The 18,360-nt window shown below is 54.5% G+C and overlaps 2 protein-coding genes across 2 annotated transcripts; one reads left to right on the forward strand and one right to left on the reverse strand.

The window, feature by feature from the left end:
* Positions 1–3,214: 3,214 nt before the first annotated feature.
* NUDC (nuclear distribution C, dynein complex regulator) lies at positions 3,215–12,823 on the reverse strand. The gene is made up of 9 exons (XM_035345754.1): positions 12,662–12,823; positions 11,450–11,527; positions 8,846–9,049; positions 8,315–8,398; positions 7,845–7,958; positions 7,272–7,466; positions 6,578–6,661; positions 6,138–6,256; positions 3,215–4,315 (listed from the first exon to the last, which is right to left on the reverse strand). Exons 1-9 carry the CDS (start codon positions 12,755–12,757, stop codon positions 4,264–4,266), a joined length of 1,026 nt encoding a protein of 341 aa, XP_035201645.1. The 5' UTR covers positions 12,758–12,823; the 3' UTR covers positions 3,215–4,263.
* A 1,604-nt stretch (positions 12,824–14,427) lies between these two features.
* NR0B2 (nuclear receptor subfamily 0 group B member 2) lies at positions 14,428–15,914 on the forward strand. The gene is made up of 2 exons (XM_035345760.1): positions 14,428–15,150; positions 15,613–15,914. The coding sequence occupies exons 1-2, from the start codon at positions 14,607–14,609 to the stop codon at positions 15,891–15,893; spliced, it is 825 nt and encodes a 274-aa protein (XP_035201651.1). The 5' UTR covers positions 14,428–14,606; the 3' UTR covers positions 15,894–15,914.
* Positions 15,915–18,360: the final 2,446 nt, after the last annotated feature.

Here is an 18,360-nt window from a genome sequence, read left to right on the forward strand (position 1 = left end):
GTCGTTTGCCATTGACCGAGCTGTCTCAGCTGCTGCTGGGGTGGTTTTTGCTCTGAGCATTAGCACTGAGCGTTTCGGTGAGTGATTTGACACGGTTGCCAAAGAGATTTTAGAAACAGGAGAGCCCTTTACCCACCTAAATGCACAGAAATGGGTGGGTTTTTTGGTGTTTTGGTTTTTGCCTGAGTGCTTCCTTTAGGGAGTGTGACTCAGCACCCTCCTTTTCCTGAAGACTTCGGTTTTGCCGGGCTCGGTTTTGCCAGGAGCCTCTCCCCGAGACCCCGCAGCGCACGTGTCCTCGTGGCGCTCCCTGCTGCGGCGAGGACCTCCAGCAGCACCCCGTGCCGCACAGTCCCCGACACCCCGCTGCCAGCGGCTTCCTCGGCTCGGGGCTGAGGCAGCTCGGTGGCTCTGATCGGAACGGCTGCACGCTGCCCTCGGTGCTAGGGAAACCTCCCCGTCCACACCTTGAGCTACGGAAGGATTTATTTCACGGGGTAGAAAGCAGCTTAATTTCACCTGAAGTTTTACAGCCTTAGCAGTGACAGAGGAGTGGTGGCTTCTCTTCTAAGTAAGCAAAGCGAAACTGATGTAAATACCTCGTGCCCGTTTCCCTCCTTGGGGTCCTGCTGTCTCAGTGCTCCTTCCAAAGCCGTCCTGCAGCCTGCGCCGTTCCCTGAGTGATGCGAGCTGCGATTGTCGTTAGTAAAGGCCGAGCCAAGAGCTGGTGCCAGGCAAAAGACCAGGAGATGCTTTTAACACATGGGAAGCCCTGCAGAGAGCCTGCGGGCCTTCGAGGCTTTGTTTTTCAAGGATGGGAGAAGGAAGAGTTGGCTCTGCGTTAGGAAAGGGGCCGCCTTGCTGGGTCCCACGGCACTGCTGGAGCCTTCCTCTCGGCTCCAGCCCTTCTGCCTCTGCTCCGAGCCACGGGTGATGGGGAGCAGCCGTGCCCCAGCCTGGCTGCTGGCTTGGGGACAGCCCCCAAACCAGCAGGAGGGAGCTGCAGCCGGGTGCAGCGCTGGAGGGTGCTGGCAGCCGCTGCTCCAAAGGGTGGCAGCACTGAAACAGCTTCTCCAGGAGATGTGACAGGGGTGTGACAGGCGAAGGGACCTTCATCTCTTGCCGCCCTCGAGCGCAGCCTCCTCCAGAGCTTTGGCAGGGAGACGGTTGAGAATCAAGAGGAGGAAATATCTGTTGGCTTTGGCCCCCGATGGCCCCTGTGGCAGGCACTTTCCCTGCATGGGTCACGAGTACGAGGCTGCGGTCTGGGCTCTCCGGTAGCTCAGACCGAGGGATTTGCAATCTTTGAGCCGCTTTTGCAGCTGCCCGGTCCCGAGCTGTCCTGCCCTGGCACGGTTTGCTCCAGAGGAAACCGCCCCCCGGGGCCCAAAGGGTGCTTTGGATTCAGCTCAGCCCAGAGAAAGTCGGAGGCAGCCGGGTGGTTTGCACAGGCCAAGGCCAGCAGGAGAAACACCTTCTGTTCCGCTGGCTGGAGGGGTTGAAGTCCAGGCGTAGCGCTCGGATCAGCCGCAGTTCACAAACACAGCTCAGGGCATTCACCCGCTGCCCGTTCAGAGCTGCAGCGATGGCCCAGTTCTCCCAGCACTGTTTGCCTTTCCTCCTTACGTGCCTGAAAGAAAGGCAAATGACGCCGCTTCTTCCCCCCAGAAAATCCCCTCGCAGCTTCCTCCAGGGTTCCTGCTTCTGATTTTCTTGGTTTTAACTCCGTTTTTGCCTAGCTCCTTCCCAGCCTGCCTCCTGCCAGTGACACCAAGCAGTGGATGACTCGTGCCAGCCCGAACTGGAAAACTCAGGAGTTTCACGGTCATGGTTACACCAACCCCTGCCCTGGGCTCGCACAGGCACAGAGCGAAGGGCTGAGGACAGGAGCAGCCGCAGAGATTTCGGGTTTTGGTAACAGCGTTGTTAAAACTCACGGGAGCTCTGCGCTTGGGCCAGGCAGCCCCACGCTGACAGCCACCCGCCAAGCCCCCCTGGTCCAGCTGCCCGCCATCCCCTGGGGATGAGCCTGGGGTTTCTGGTGCGAGTTACAGGGCTGAGGTGGTGCCGGGGAAGTCACCAAGGTTGGGCTCGGGGTGGTGCTGTGCACCTCGCCGGTTTACGACCCGTCCCTGGTGCTTGCCCGTGCTTGCTCTGCAGGAGGGGCTGGTGGCCGGCCCCGTCTCCTGCTCACCGGGAAGCAGCGTGGCATCGAGCCGTGCTCTGACGCACCGCTGGGACCTGAGGGAAGCTCGCTGCACCCCCAGAACTGCAGCTCGTTTCCAGCCCCCCCAGCCCTACTGCTCCACACACCGTCAGAGCGGGTATGTTCACACCAGGGCTAAGAGCCCCTGAAGCCAGCGCGCTGTCTGGTTTCTCTACAATAATGCAAGACCCACTTCTGTTTTTCAGTGAAGTCCGGGAAGGCAAAGGTGTGCAAGGTAACCCCAAGACTGACAGGCAGTGGGACCCCAAGCGCAGCTGCCCCAGCCCAGCAGGTAGTGGGGAGGGCAGTCGAGACACAGCTGCCCTGACCCGAGGCCTCGCTTGCCCTCAAGGTCACTGCTCGGCTGGGTGGGGGCTGTTTTTTGTCCCTGAGGGCCTGTAAAAGTGGAAGACTGAATGCAAACAACATCCTCCTGTTCGAAAAATAAATCCAAACGAGCCAGGTGCAGTGCCAGGCTGAACTTTGCCCAACCACGTTTTTCAGCCATTTGTGCCCGCTCCCTCTGGGAGGAGGTGGAAACGTCTCCGGGCAGCAGAAGGAAGAAGCACAGCAGCAGGATTTGGGGGTAGCCTGTGAAGGACTGACGGGAGCCATGGCTTTTGTGCCACTTTCCTCATACGGCTGTCATAAAGCAGACCTGGGGCAAGGGTGGCTTCCTCAGCACGGTCACACGCTGCTACGTGGAGCCTGGAGCCATGAGCCTTGGTCACAGCCAAGGGTTTAAGCTGGGCATGGAGATTTTCAGCGCTCCTGAGCAAGGCGCACAGCTCCTGCTGCATCTCCTTAGCTGGGGAGCAAATGTTAGGAGCAGGGAATCCGAGAGGGATTCACAAATAGCCACAGAGCACAAGCCCCAGCCCCTGTCAGGCAGGCACCCCCTCCCCAGGGCACCCTCGTCCGCAGGCACTGCCCCCTCCCAGCTTGCACCCAAGCCCGCGTGAGCTTCTTGGAGCCCTCCTGCGGGAGAAACCACACGTTCTGCCTGAAAATATGCCACTTTTTTTGTCTTTATGTTGCACCGCAGTTTTAACGAAGATACGAACATGCAGAGTAATGCCACTTGTCAGCAGGAGCTCAGAAGAGAACGCAGCAATGCCTGTCAGTGGTCAGCAGGGAGAGAGGCGCTTGGAAACGGGCCGGGAGATGCATTGTCAGTAAGAACAGCACCCCAAAGACCCCCCCACGCCCTCTCCCTGCCCGCACCCCCAGATTTCCTAGCCTTCCTTACCCCCAGGGCAGCAGGTCATCCTCTCCAGCTGGGATGGGAGCCCTCCCTTGAGCCCCATGGGGTCCGGACTGTTCCACCTCTGGCAAGAACAGAAGCAGCAGCAAGGGTGGAAGGCACCAAGTGCAGCTCAGCCACCAAACCCTCTGCTCAGATGTGATTTACCCTTGAGCCCGTTACAGGTGAGGAGAAGGGAACCAGTTTTCACCCTTTCTCCAATCAGTTTCCAGACCTGAAAATGATGAGTTATGGGCATGAGGAGGAGCTGCAATGGCTGCTTCTTATGCTACTGTTTTCCTTTCCCAGGCCCAGAGAGGCAGAACAGGAATTATTTCCAAAACTAAACCGGCCCTTGTTTTCACAAGAGGGCAAGAATGCCAGAAGGGGAGGGAGTAAAAACTCAGGAGAACCTGCTGCCAGAACTGATACGGCGAAGCGTGGATTACTAACGCTGAAGAGCCAGGAGATTAAGCTAAGCAATACATTAAGGGTATGTCCCAAAGCCTCTCAAGTCTGGCTCTTGTAGCCCTAATGCTCTTTTTGCTCTAGCCCCTCCTTCTCCGCTAACTGCTGTTTAGGAAGCGTCGCAGATGGCTCTGACTGGAACTGCTGCAGGCTGGTTCTGTGGCCTTGTGTTCTGCTTGACACGGGACAACTGAGGATGACTTCACGGAGCTGCCTCCACAGCAAGCTCAGGTGGGGATGCTGGAAGTGCTTACTTGCCCAAGGTAAGGGATCCCTACATATCCGGCAACACAAATCCTGCCCCGTTCGATGGGCTGACTGAGGGAGGGGAGGAAAAGAGGAGGACTCAGTTGAATTTAGCCTTTGAAAAGTCCATTTCTGGATGCTGTTCCATGAACCTGCAAGGAGAACAAAGAAAAGAGCTTGGTCAGTCAGCAGGAGCCGCAGAACAGCTCCCCTCAGGGACACACAGTGCCTAAGAACTCAGCACCCCCCCCAGTCCCATTTAGAGTCGCTCATGCAGCCTCCTCCTGTTCCACTTGTCAGGTTTAAGGCAGCCTCCTCCCAAGGTTTAAGGCGTCCCTACTTCCTGTGCTATCAAGTTTGCTTCCTCCACAGCAGGGACTGTTTTACCGAGCTTCCCGGGCCACAATCTCCAAACTACAAACGCTTTTCCCTTAGGTCAGTGGTATGAGCAATCCTACCAGCCACCAAGGTCAGCGAGCCCAGACACATGGCAGTTCTTAATTATCAGATACACACCCTTTAACTGTTACCTCTCGGACAGACACGTAGCAGCTATGACCCTGACTGTGGGGCAGAGGGGAGATTATAAGGGCAGATTATGATCTAAGCTTCAACGTGTTTACCTTACGCATTACCGGAGACACCGGGAATGTCTCCAGTGCTGCGACAGTGAAAAATAACGAAGCACACGACCAAAGAAATCTGTTTTGAGACTAGGTGCAACCTGCTTACAAATGCCCTGCAACCCCAGCAGATAGGACTATTTGGACACAGGTTGCCACATCAGAAAGTTCTGAGAACCAAACGCCGTGCCTGCGGCTGCTCGGCAGCGAGGTGTTAGCACACGCAGAAGCTCCCACCTTCCTCCTCTGCCCTGCAGTTCACCATGGGGTACAACACGTAACCGTGTGGGGGATGCAGACACAAAGCCCAGCAAGGGCAGGCCCCCTTCTTCTTCCACGCTCTCATCTCGTGTTTTCCCCTGAAATGCTACTGCAGCTTTTCCATCTCCACAGAAATCTGTGCTGCGGGAGTCGCGTCCTTGTTTAGCAGCCAGGAGGGCTTCACTGGCAGAGATTAGCACCCACCTGGGTGTCACTGAGTCCACTTTGGCCTGAACAAAGTCTAAACTTCCTATCCGCTCTTTACCAGCCAATGTGCACCCAAGCCAAACCTGCAGAGAGCTGAACGAGCGACCTTGCCAACGAGGTATCCTCTATGTGCACTTTCCAGGGAGGCGAGGACAGCCTGCCATGCTATCAGCTCAACAGGAGGCACTGAGGACAGCTGGTCTCTGCTCCAAAAGTCTCATCCTACCCTAAACTCAGTGCACTGATCAGAGCGAAGCTTCTGCCAGCACAGATAAGCCAAGGAAGGAAAGGAGTCAGGTGCAGAAGGCGCGCTTGCTACCCTAATCCTCCTTCCAACCCTGAGATAAGACAGGGATTTGCACTTGCTGAGGAAGCTGCCTGATCCAGAACTGCCTCCACGCCTTCCTACGCGGCCTTGGGAGCCCTGTGAGTAATTTCCCCGCCAAGGTGCGTTTATGCCAAACAGGGCAATAAAGACATAAAAGGGTTATGGGCTTGGAGACAGCTGTCTGGTGGCAGGTGTGGAGAGCAGGGAGATTATCTGTGCTACTGAGTAGGAGATTAGAAAACAATCAAGACCATGTTAAAGTTCAGTAGAGATGGCACCTCCAGGCCCAAACATGCTTTCTGGACTTGAAATCAGCAGATTAAGACAATGCCAGAGCTAGGCTGTTCCTAGAATTTCCCATTCCCCTTTCTACACTCACTGACTCTTACAGACACCGGTGGGTAGCCAGTGACCGTCTAACTGCTGACGTGAACTCAGGTAGGACTGAAAGCCAACCTGTTTTTTGCTCGGTTGCACTGCTAGGTATTTGTGAAGGGAGATGAGGAGAAGGGGTATGGGAAAGCGAGTACCCACGAATTAATCAGCTCTACGCACTTTTTCAAAATGTCCTGCTTCTTCTGTTCGTCAGACGTGGGGAGGCCCATGGATTTCTGTCGTTGATCATACATCATTTTCTCCACCATGCTGCGAGTCTCGCTGTCCAGGTCTGACAACTGAAAGCAAGGACTTCTGTCAACACTGAAACAACCTTGCTCAACCCCCACACAGCCCGCTTGCAGAGAACACGGCTACGCTGATGTGACACGGTGCTGTGTGCGCAGGCTTCAGAAATACTTATACAGACACCCATCCATCAACTCAGCTCCATTCACTTGCACTTCTGGGAGCATTTATATTTTAAGATAGCATCACATGCATCAGTACTCCCAGGATTGTTTGTTCTGCTAGCAGAAAAAAAGATGTAGAAGTTGAAATTGAGCTCAGCACATGCACGTTTATGAGAAGGCTCCACTCAGTAAACCAGGAGTTCTTACTTTTGAGTTCTCTGGATTAATTTTCTTGGTGTTGATTTCTGGGTCCGTGGAGACTAGTTTGTTCCACCATTCCATCTTGTTGATCTGAAGGAATGAAGAAGCAAAAATTCTTTATTTTTCCTGGACTTGTTCTTGGAATTTTATGTCTCAGTCACGGGAAAAAACTGCTGGAATCAAACTTTGACAGTTTTCTAAATGTTAGTAAAATCTGAACGTGAATAAAGGGAATTACTTTCGTTTCTAGGCACTTTACCTAGCCTGAATTTCCACAACTGGCAAATTTTGGTAGCATGTTACATGTCACGTTTGGCACAACAAAGGAGGATTACAAACAAATCACCTGGAGAGGCCCTGAAGGGACAAGAGCAGCAATAAAGACTGCTCCTGGATTTTTCATGTTGCTAACAGATGTGAAAGAATAGCGCTATTCCACTAAGGCATAGCTTTAAAATTACTGATTTCCTTCCAGTTTTTCCTAAACTGCTTAGCAATCAATTGGGCATGCTGGATTAGCATGAAGTTGGGCTGAAAACAGGCCAACTGAAATACTCTCCTTCCTGATGTTGTACAACGGATGAGCACAATTCTTCGGTTTCAGCTCAGAAAGCCCAGGGCTTTCACTGGTTCTGTGACTCTCACTTCACTAGGGAAGAGGCAGACAAGCCCCATTTCTCCCCGGTCTGTCCTGCTTTACCTTCTCCAGGTGCACGGTGACTGTTTTACCATCTTCAATCAGCCAGGAGCTCTCCTCCACCTTCACTTCATTGAAAAGGTCTCCATCGATAACAGGCGGGTGGCCCTTCAGGCCGACCTTGAGGTGCCGTCTCTGGATATCCACCACCACGTCCTTCCCCTTCAGCCGGAAATTCACCTTGAAAGGGATGGCCAGCTGGACCAGACAGAGGTCAGAAGTGAGGAGCAGAGCAATGGAGTCTCTCCTCGCCCTCTCATGCTGCTGTTTTAAGGCTTTTTGCCTTGGTTTCACCACAGTAAGACAGTACTCAATGATTTTCCTTCGGGTACTGAGCAAGCAGATTTTAATGTCTTAACCGCGTTCACCAAGGTTTGGCAGCATTAAGTGCAGCTTCTGGGAACTGTATTTAGTTACTAAGCTCTCCCCCAGCTATTGAAATGCTGCCATTAAGTACAATTAGCAACCTGCCACGAGCAAACGAGACACAGGGCATCAGGTCCACTATCTTTACTAGCACTTGCTCTTATTTCCTGGCTAAGATCCCTCAGACCCTGGCTATCAGGCAATACTTACATCCAGCTCTGAAAGCGTCTGTGTCCATCTGTAGTTTGGAAGGTCAGCTCCATTGCCAGAGTTGGGTTTAAGTTTTCCTTTATCCTTCTCATCTTCCTCTTCTTCATCTGTTTCCTAAACAACCGATTTAGAGTGTAAAGAAAGGTTTTTCAGGTCTTCGTGCATCTTTCTCTTGTGTCAACAATTCTAGGTTTTCGTAAGAATTTCAGCTGCAAATATTTGATATCCACGTAGCTTTGACCCACAATGAAAAAGTGTCTCTCTTAAGACACAGTTACAAGGGAAAAAAAAGGTGTTGAAGTCTTTGGGAATTGTGTTATGACAAAGGCATAGCACAGAAAACAAGATCTTTTTCAGTGCCTACTCTCAAAGAAAGCCAGAGTGGACATCCCGTAGCATTCACAAGAGTTCTGATGGTTATTCAGAAACATTTCTCTCAGTCTAAAATAAAGTCCCTAGGTAAGCTTTACCTGTTTGTTCGAATCTGAAGATTCACCTTCATCTTCTGAGGATTTCACTGGGACACTGTTAACCTCCTTCTGTGCTTCCTTTTTCTGTTTAAAAAGAGAATGAACAGGCTCAGATAGCATCGATACTTTGTGTCACTTGCTGATCTGACACTAGGTGGCCTCAGCCTCTTCATCTGGAATTTAAAGAACCAGACTCAGAGCTACAGGGGGGAATTTTCAGCCCTTCGAACAGTGTTACAGGAAAGTGCTACTGCCCAAGGGAAGTCCCCTCGCCCTGCTGACAGTAGCAGAGGGTGTTGCTATGAGACACCATGCCAAGGGCAGAAAGGCAACGTGATTTATGGGCAAATCCACACCAAAATGCAACGATTGTCCTCGGCCGGTTTACGTTAGCAGCAAACCACCTGCTCCCACCTGGGGATCCAGACACAGCCTTTTGCATCACTCACCGCTACCTGGACTACGTGCCAGCAAACAGAGGAGACGGCCCAGACCTGGATGGCACCCACACGTGCCAAACGCTGCTCTCACCTGGTCGATTTCCAGCTGCAGCCTTTCTGCTTCCTCGTCCGTAAGTTCCTTAATCCTCGGCTCGTTCGCTTCCTGCTTTGCTTCTTTAGCGAGTTTCGCAGCTCGCTCTGCCTTTTCTCGCCGCTCTGCCTCCTGACGAGCCTTCTTCTCCTTCCGCTCCTTCTGAGCTAGTTTGTTGTGATGGTTGAAGGTGTCTGTGATCAGCTGAAAGACAGGAACGCGTAACAAAGGGTGTAAGAAAAAAAAAATCACTTTTTCAAACCCAAATGACTATCCACTGAGGCTCTGAGAACACGTTAGCCATGCTGATCTGACTTCCCTTCATTTTTGCTCCAGTCATTTGACTGAAAATCTAGAGAGGGGGAGAGCTTGAAGTATTTAAATGCAATCCTTCCGAGCTCTTTCTTACAGAGGGAGTGTATTTCAATGGAGATAACAAAAAAATCAAGATTCTCCATCTGTTTAGTCCTTTGTGCTCCTCCAGCAGGACAAGCAGCTGCCTAACCCAGCCATTTGACCACTCTCCGTACACCTACGGGAGCTGGAAGGACGGTGACACTAGACCTAGTTTTTGCACCTACTTCTGACCTTTCCCACAACCGCGCTCTCCCCAGGCACTGGATGGAGGTTCCTCTCTTGTTAATGTCTGTTTTACGAAACCTTTCCAATGAAGAAGCTCTAAAGCTCCTGGAAAGGTTGCTACTACTGCAACAGCAAAGGGCAGCAAGCAGAAATCATCAGGCATTGCAGTTTAACATCAGTGTTATGATTTAGAGGAGAAAACATTGAAGAGCTTATCGTTTTACCGAGGGTCAAGTTCCTCCGAAAATCTTTGCTCCAAACTTAACTACAACTCCTCTTGTTGTTGTGACTGAAAAGCAAAACCCCAAGGTCTCTGATGCAAAGGGCTGTGCTGCTCAGAGGGAAAGCCGAGTACACAGGCAGTAAGCCAGAGCAATCGCCTCGTGGTCGATAATGCCAGGGAGTAGTGTGCAAAGCAGCACGTATGAGAGCTGCTGTCTGCTGCAGAAAACAATGCAGACAATCTGAGAAATGGAATCCGAGTGTTTTCAGACAGGGGTTCCAGGTATTCATTTGTGTCTATCTCAGGAACTCCGCAAGGAATCAGCACCTTGCCAGAGCAGCCCAAAGCACCCAGGCCTCGTGCGCTTCTGTAACCAACCACCAACTATTCCTGCTTTGTTTTCAAAGGGCAAAGTGAGATTTATTTACGCAACCCGAGCCCAGCGTTTCCTAGGATGCCGAATTCAAGACGTGCATCTCCCGGCTCCTGTTCCCAACTGCATGACAAGCCGGGGAGCGAGGCTATTTACACAGCCAGTGTGTGCACTGCCTTTCTCTCAACGGCCATCGCATCCCCTCACTCTACACAAGGGCTGCATAAAAGACGATGCCTTTCCCACCCTCTCCTCTTCCTCTTCGCTGCCAAAGGACCAGCAGGACTGGGAAAGCAGCTTCTACAGATGGTGGTGTTACTATGGTGTCACAGACCCCTTGGGTTGAGCACTTTCTCAGAAGAGCACAAAGCATTTTAACAGGTATCGCAGTAGCCAGGACCTCCAAAAGCAGCCCTCAGTGCTCATCTCCAAGCTGCTGCTCAGTTTCAGACCCTGGGAGCCGAGTCCCCAGGAATTTGGGAGATTTCTCTCTAGTCTAAGGAAAACAGCAGGAGACTTCACCTCCTCCTTCCTTTGAATCCTTTCCCTTACGTGCCTCATTTAGCCACTCCGGGGACTAGACAGCGTGCGTAAGGCCCCGTGTTAGCAATTAACACCTTCCCTAACGCGCTCACCATGGCAGCAGTGCCTGCGTTGCTCACAGGGAGTTCCACTAGACCAGAAAGCCAAGACAAGTCTTAGACAAGACAAGCACTCCAGATTTTGTCCTCATTCCATACTGCCTGGGATCTAGAAGTACCAGACCCTCCCACATCGCCTCCCCTGTAAGCTTTGCTGTAACCGCAGCCTCAGAGCTGGGCAGCCAGACAAGGGGTCCCACAGCCTCCAGGCAGGTGTTGCAAAGCAGCTCCCGTGCTAAGCCAGAGGGGAACAGCCACCGCACAGCTGAGTACAACCAAGAAACCTTCAGAAAACCTGGCTAAATCCTGCTGGAACGCTCCACCTGCCAGCAGGGCAGCCCAGAACCCCGGGCTCGCTCAGTCCGGACAGGTACCGCGGCCCGGAGACAAAGGTGCAGCCCCATGTGCAGACGTGGACTTTGTGCTTTCTCTGAGGTGAACAAACAAGGTAACCTGGGGTTATCTCTCCTGCGGTGTCTGTCACCGTTAAGTCAGTGTGTCTGGCAGATTTGCTTTCCAAACAAGCCTTTGGCCAGAGCGTGGCAAAAAAAAAAAAAACACCCTGCACCAACGGTATCGCTCGAACAAGCAATCGTGCCTCACCTCACATGGGGGCAGCTCGTTAGTGCTTTGTTTTGGGGGGTGTTTCATCAGCATCACAGGCTGCTCGTCCCCGAGCGTATTAAAGGGCTTTGGGGCCTTCAGAAAGTGAAGTCTTAGCATGGCATGGACGTGGCACGTAAATAAGACCAAGAAAAAGCGTGGATTTTGTGTTTTTTTTTTACCTTCTCTGCTACGCCATCTTCTCCACCAGTGAAGAAATCTGTTTTACGCCTCAGGAAACTAAAGAACGTGTTCACCAGCTGGTAGAGAGGGAACAGGGAAAGGGGGGGGAGAGAAGGGGTGAAGAGAGAAAAAAAAGAGCAGTGAGAGCGGATCACTCCAAGGTACCTTGTGTCTCTTGAGCAGCCTTTATTGTGCCCTTCCTATCTGTGTCTGCAGCAGGACCCTGCTGAAACCCCGTGACTGTTTCCCAGAGAAAACACCCGAGGGCTTTTATGGGATCCAGGAGCTGGATCTCTATTTTTCAGAGGCATGCGTGTGTTTCATGCTAAGAGAGAGCAACCAGTTTATTCTCAGGTCACCTTGGAGCTGCACCTACTTTGCCATCCCGATTTCTTACTTAGGTCTCTCTGATGCAGAAACTTTGGGTATGCATACGTGATTTTATGTATTTATACACACACAAATGTATACAGATGCTCACATATCTTGTATGCCTATGCCCTCGAAGGGTGCAAGCCACCCCCCAGCTGTGTCTTGTTTATTTACAAAAGTTGAAGCTTCTTTTTACTTCTGTCTCCCTGCCTGCCAGATGGTGCTGGCGAATTGGCAGTTACGAACTGCCACCCCCAAATACCCCTGTGAAAATGGATTTGACTCTCAGTGGGTTTGATATTTCCCTCCCCCAGGAGTTATGTCTTGTTGGTATTTCAACCTTGAAGCCCCACGGGGGGAGGAGCTGTGTATGGCACCATTTCCCCATGTTTTGGTGCAGGGGTTGTTCCTGTACACCCCTCCTTGCGGACCATCGCCCCAGCAGGAGCCACAGCCTGGAGCAGCAGGGGACCCCCGCAGCGCCCCACGAGGAGGGGAGGAGCCGCGGCCGCGTTTAACGGCACCTGGCAGCAGCCGCAACCCGCGGGGGCCTCGAGGGGCCGCAAAACTGGGCCAGGGCGACTGCATCCTCCCGTGCCTCTCCCTGCAGCCACAACAGCCCCGGGCCCCACGCGTGGCGCCGCCAAGGCCGAGAACCCCCGGCGTGGGGAGGCCGCACACGGGGACCCCTCGCTCTGTGGCGGGGGAGGGAAACCGGGGGGTTGCGTGGGGCCCCCCGGAGCCTCCGAGGGCCGCCGCCGCCGCCTGCCCCCCCCCCCCCCCCCCCCGTTACCCCCGGAGGAGCTCGGCGATGCTTCCTCCGGGCCCGGCGGCGCTACCTCGCGCACGCCGCCCTGGTGCTGCTGGGCCATGGCCAGGAGCATGCCGTCGAAGCGATCCTCCTGTTCCGCCGCCTCCTCCGCGCTCAGCCCCATCCTGACCCCGCTGCCGCCGCCGCCGCCTCGGCCCCCTCACGCCGCCGCCTGCCGGAACCGGAAGACGGGAGAGCGGAAGTTCGCGCCGCTCTCGCCTCTCCCTTCCGCCAATCGCAGCGCTCGGCCCAGCCGCTCCCTTCGCGGATTGGTCGGGGAGCGGTGGGGGAGGCGGGAGGAGAGGAGCGGGGCGCGGTTGCCATAGCAACGGAGAGGCCTAGGCCTTTCCAGAAGGCTCCGCCGGGCCTGGGGAGGCCTTGGGGGGAGCCAGGCCCTGATCCCCCCCCCAGCCCCGGTGGGCACCGAGCCGCCACCGCCGTCCCTTCCCGCACGGCTCATGGGGCCGCTCACCCAGGCCCTAAGCGGGTCAGGGGCCTGCAGCCTGCATGGGGATGGATCCAGCAGGCCCCGTAGGCCGCTGCAGGTGTCCCCCCTGTGTGATTCCGCCCTGTCTGCACCCCCCCAGAGCTGGGTGTGCTCAGGGAGGGTTGTCCCCGTCAGGGCGAGGTGTGCTGCTCACAGGCTCCTGCCACCCAGGGGATTCCTCAGCAGGCCCCCTGGAATCAGTGTTTTGGATGCTGCCCCTTTCCTAAACCAGCTTGTGCTGCTCAACACGTACAAATACATCTTGACATCTAATAATTGACATTGATGATAGGGCAGGGGGTGCAAGCTGGAACACAGGAGGTTCCGCTTAAATAGGAGACAAAGCTTTTTCACAGTGAAGGTGCCAGAACACTGGAACAGGCTGCCCAGGGGGGGTTGTGGAGCCTCCTTCCCTGGAGACATCCAAAACCCACCTGGAAGCACTCCTGTGTGACCTGATCTCGGTGTTCCTGCTCCGGCACGGGGATTGGACCAGCTGATCATTCAAGGTCCCTTCCAATCCCTAACATTCTATGGTTCTGTGATAGCTGAGAATTCAAGGTGAAAATCTATAAACCTGGCCCTCCCCTGGCCAGTATTTCCCCTGTGACACGTGGGGTTCTGCCCTGCCCACAGGCTCCTGCTGCCTGGGGGATTCCCCAGCAGCCCCCCTGAAATCAGTATTCGGAGGCTGCCCCTTCCCTAAACCAACTTCTGTTCAGCAGGTACAAAAACCTGAGCAATTCAAGGTGAAAATCTACAAACCCAGCCCACCCCTGCCCAGCATTTCCCCTGTGACACGTGGGGCCCTGCCTCGGGATGAGTCGTTCAGTTCACCGGCTTCCTTAACTGTAACAGCAGCGAGGCTCCTGTCAACAAGGTTAGGCAAACATCTGCTGATAAAACGACTTCCAGGTTGCTCTTTCCAAGGCCGGAGCACACAGGCCGTTTGCCACAGGGCCCTCGCTCCAGACGGGTGCCGTGTGTGTGTGTGAACTCCTTGGCAGTGCCACCTGCCATATAGTGCTGCCTGATTGCAGCGCGGGGCCTTGGTGCCATGGTACAGCCCGGGTTAATGACTTTGTTTATACTGTTTGGGTAATCGCGATAAGGCCGCCCAACCCGCGCTGCCCCGTCCCCCCGTGGCAGCTGCTGGCGCTTCATTGAGAAAACGGCCATTGACGCCACGCCGAGAACTTGCTGGCCCCAGCCAATCAGTCAGGGGACGGCTGCTTTTTTTTTCTTTCTTTTTTTTTCTTTTTTTTTTTTTTTAATGAGGACCGTTTAATCACAGAGCGGTCAAGGCTGGGAAGGGGTGTTTCACTTGTGACCGAGCTTTATAAGAGCTGGTTTGAGCAGCCGTGTGCTGGCAGAGCGGGGAGGACAGGGTGTTTCCAGGCTGAGACAGGGAGGAGGTTTACGGGTCTCTCACAGCTGCTGCAGCAGGAGCTGAGGTTCACAGAGGATCCGGGCTCCCAGCTCAGCTATGACGACCAGCAGCACGGACTTGGACTGCGAGAGGTGTCAGTGCCAGCAGGAGGACAACCGCACCGCCATCCTTTACAACCTCCTCAGCCAGAACCTGAACCACAGCCGGGGCAGCTGCAGCCCGGCCCACCAGCGCTGCCTGTGCCACCAGCGCCGGACAGTCTGCCTCCGGACACCCCACGTCACCTGCCAGGCTGCTTCCAATGTGCTGGTGAAAACCATCAGCTTCATGAAAAACCTCCCTTCCTTCCACCTGCTGCCGCGAGAGGACCAGCTCCTGCTGCTGGACAGCTGCTGGGTCCCCCTCTTCCTCCTGGGGCTGGCGCAGGAGATGGTGACGTTTGAAGTGATGGAGACCCCGGCCCCCAGCATGCTCAAGAAGATCCTCCTCGATGGCCAAAGCAAACAGCAGGAGCCCGAGAGGACGCAGCCCACACTGGCCGCCGTGCAGCGGCTGCAGTGCTGCCTCAACACCTTCTGGAGCCTGGACGTGAGCCCCAAGGAATATGCCTACCTGAAGGGAGCCATTCTCTTTAATCCCGGTGAGTTCTCAACCCTCTGAGCCCTGCCTGCCAGTAGCAAGAGAAGTCCCTGCACGTGTTAGCATATAAAAACATATTTCTTGGCTTGGAGTCACTCAGAGTACGGGCAGGAGCGTGCGTGAGAGCAGAGAGGGCTGCTTGCCTTATCGTTGGCACCGATAGTGCAGCTGACAGCTGGGAGGCGGGAAGGAGGGATATTAAATATAGCATTAAAAACAGAGTCCTTGTCGCTCTGCAAACAACAAAGAGCCCTGTACTTACTCCGTGAAGCCTGTTTGCCCTGTTAACTGTTTTTGCTCCTTCAAAACAGCAGCCTTGAAATAGCCACGTCTCAGCAGTGCTGTGTGTATCTCGTTAGCATGGCGCTCAGAGACTCCCTCTGAGAGGGAAAGGGAACAGGAGAAACCTGGAGATGTTTTCCAGCTATTTTCTTCATCAGCTTTTCCTCCTTTCTCTCGGCAGATGTCCCAGGGCTGAGAGCCTCCCCGTACATCGAGAGCCTCCAGCGGGAAGCCCAGCGAGCGCTTCAGGAGGTGCTGCGGCCCCTGCATCCTGAGGACCAGGGCCGCTTTGCCCGCATTTTGCTGATTGCCTCCACCTTGAAATCCATCCCTCCTGCCCTTATCACAGACCTCTTCTTCCGGCCCGTCATCGGCAACGCAGACATCGTTGAGCTCATCGCGGAAATGCTGTACGAAATCACCGGCAGGCAGCTGGCTCCCCTGCTACGCATGGCACTCTGAGCCGCCGCGCTCGGCTGCCGGCCTCGTGGACGCTCCCCAGCACCTCACAGGGAGAATCAGGGAGTGGGGATTTAGCAGGATGGGCGCTCTGGACTCTGCAGAGAGCTGGCTGTGCATGTGCCTGTCACTAGGATGAGGCTGTAGGACTCAGCGAGGCTTCGCGGAGCACACAGGAACACAAGTTGGATTCGGCAGATGTTTATGGCAGCACCTGCTCCCCCTGTGCCAGTCTCAGCTTCAGGGAGCGCGTGTGTGTGACTTTCCCTGGCCTGTAGCTGCTGATAGGTAGCTGCCAGCAGACTCTGACACAGAGCAGATGGGGTTAGAGGGCACTCCGGGTTTTTGCTTGGTCCCGTTGAAATCAATGTGCATTTTGCTGCTACTTCTGAGATGAGACTTGGCCTCAGCTGAAATCCTGTGACAGGTTGGTTGTGCAGTACTTAGGTGTGCTGAGTACCCTGTCTTCAGTGGGATCAGTTAATACAGAGTGTTAACCAAGTGGAATTTGGTCTGGGTGAAGCTTTGCTCTATCTCTATTGTGCACGAAATCTTAACAATATTCATAAAGAATCTTTCCCGGATACTAAGAGGGAAGAGGCCTGAGTATAAAATCTTACAGGGTGTGCAGGCAGCCAGATTCATACTTTCTACCTTCAGTTAGATTGCATCTTTTCTCCATTATGCCATGAACTGCAACAGGATTGTTTGCAGAGCAATGGATTGATTACCTAAAAGCAGCTAGACCTACACCATGTAGTGCTGCGTGGATACAGGGACTCCATCCTACCTATACACCACGCGGTGATTTTGGCAATATTGAGTGGCTCAGGCTGGGGTCTTACCCCCGTTTCTGTGACAGGAAGAAACTCACTGAGCTGTAACACTGCAGAAACAAGCAGAACTGATTTAGTGGCAGAACAAAACGTCCCTGTCTTGAGTTAGAGCAGGTTGTACATGCAGCACGGCTGGAAAGCTCGCTCCTCCTGTCTGCAGCTTTTGCAACAAGTCGGATGTCAGTATTTTGTAAGTGAACATTCTTGTGGTTTGTATATAAGATACAGTAAATTATTTTTTTAATAAAATGTTTTACACTTTGGAAAACGACGCTGACTTTCAAAGATGGTGTTAAATTTTTGGGGTTCTAAATTTCCAGAAATACTGGCTGCGGGCCTGGCGTGGGAAGGACGCGAGAGCGAACAGGGACAGAGACTTTCCCCACAGGCTCTCCGTAAAAATCCTCCTGCCTCATCATCGCAGGGGAGCGTTGTGATGTGGACAGAGGAGCTGATTCACAGCCCCGTGGCTTGCAATCTCCTGAGCACCCGGCAGAGAGAAACTTGCAGAGGCAGCAGAACCGTGGCCTGTCCACACGCTGTGCCTTCCTTCACGCACACAGCCTCGCCCGGAGGGCTCCCGGCCAGGCGCAGCGCTGGTGCTGGGTGCTGACTCACCTGGATGTGCAGGAGCTGCCACCAGGCACCGTGACCACCACGTTTGCCGTGCCTGGTAGAACCCCACGAGGCCTCCCCGTCCCCTCATACCCACTGAAACCCCTCAAATTTCAGCCAGCGGCCGCGTGGCAGGACGGACTCTTTTGTCCGTCTGTCCCTCCAGCGCTCCCCCCGGCTGCAGAAGGGTGACGGGCTGCTTCCAAGGTGATCTCAGCCCCTGACAGCCGTTTTCCATGGGGAAGGAGCGTGTGAGTCACCGGATGATTTCCGCAGGCCCACGCCAGCCACGGGCAGCTGTGAGCCACACAGCGGTGACGCGTGCGTGAGTCACGGTGCGCTGGGTGCCGAGCAGCCCCATTACCACGGTGACACTGAGGCAAACATTTCAGAGCAGGGAAGAGCCCCCAGCCCCTCTGGTCCCGTCAGCTCCGGAAGATGGGATCCCTGCAGGTCCACCTGCACGGTGGTGCCAGCCACAGGCGGTCCCTCACGTCCCTGCCCATGACACAGACAGAGAATCCGGGAATCATTAGGGTTGGAAAAGCCCTCCAAGCTCACCTGGTCCAACTACCACCACCACCACCCACTGACCATGTCCCCAGGCACCACGTCCAACCTCTCCTTGAACACCCCCAGGGACGGTGACTCCACCACCTCCCTGGGCATCCCGTCCCAGCGCCTGACCGCTCTTTCTGAGCAGAAATGTCTCCTCATTTCCAGCCTGAACCTCCCCTGGCACACCTTGAGGCCGTTCCCTCTGGTCCTGTCACTGGTTACCTGTGAGCAGAGGCCGACCCCCAGCTCCCCACAGCTTCCCTCCAGGCAGCTGCAGAGAGCACTGAGGTCTCCCTGAGCCCCCTCTCCAAACCAAACCACCCCACAGGACTTGTGCCCCAGCTCCTCACCCCTCCCAGGGCCCCCACAGCCCCCCCTTTGCCCCCTCCTTCGCAGTCCCCCAGAACCACTCTGTTACCGGCTGTAAAGGCAAAGCAGAGGCCAAGCCCTCAGGCTTTGGG

The sequence above is a fragment of the Oxyura jamaicensis genome, chromosome 23 (genome assembly GCF_011077185.1).
Source record: "Oxyura jamaicensis isolate SHBP4307 breed ruddy duck chromosome 23, BPBGC_Ojam_1.0, whole genome shotgun sequence".
Classification (NCBI taxonomy): Eukaryota; Metazoa; Chordata; class Aves; order Anseriformes; family Anatidae; genus Oxyura; species Oxyura jamaicensis.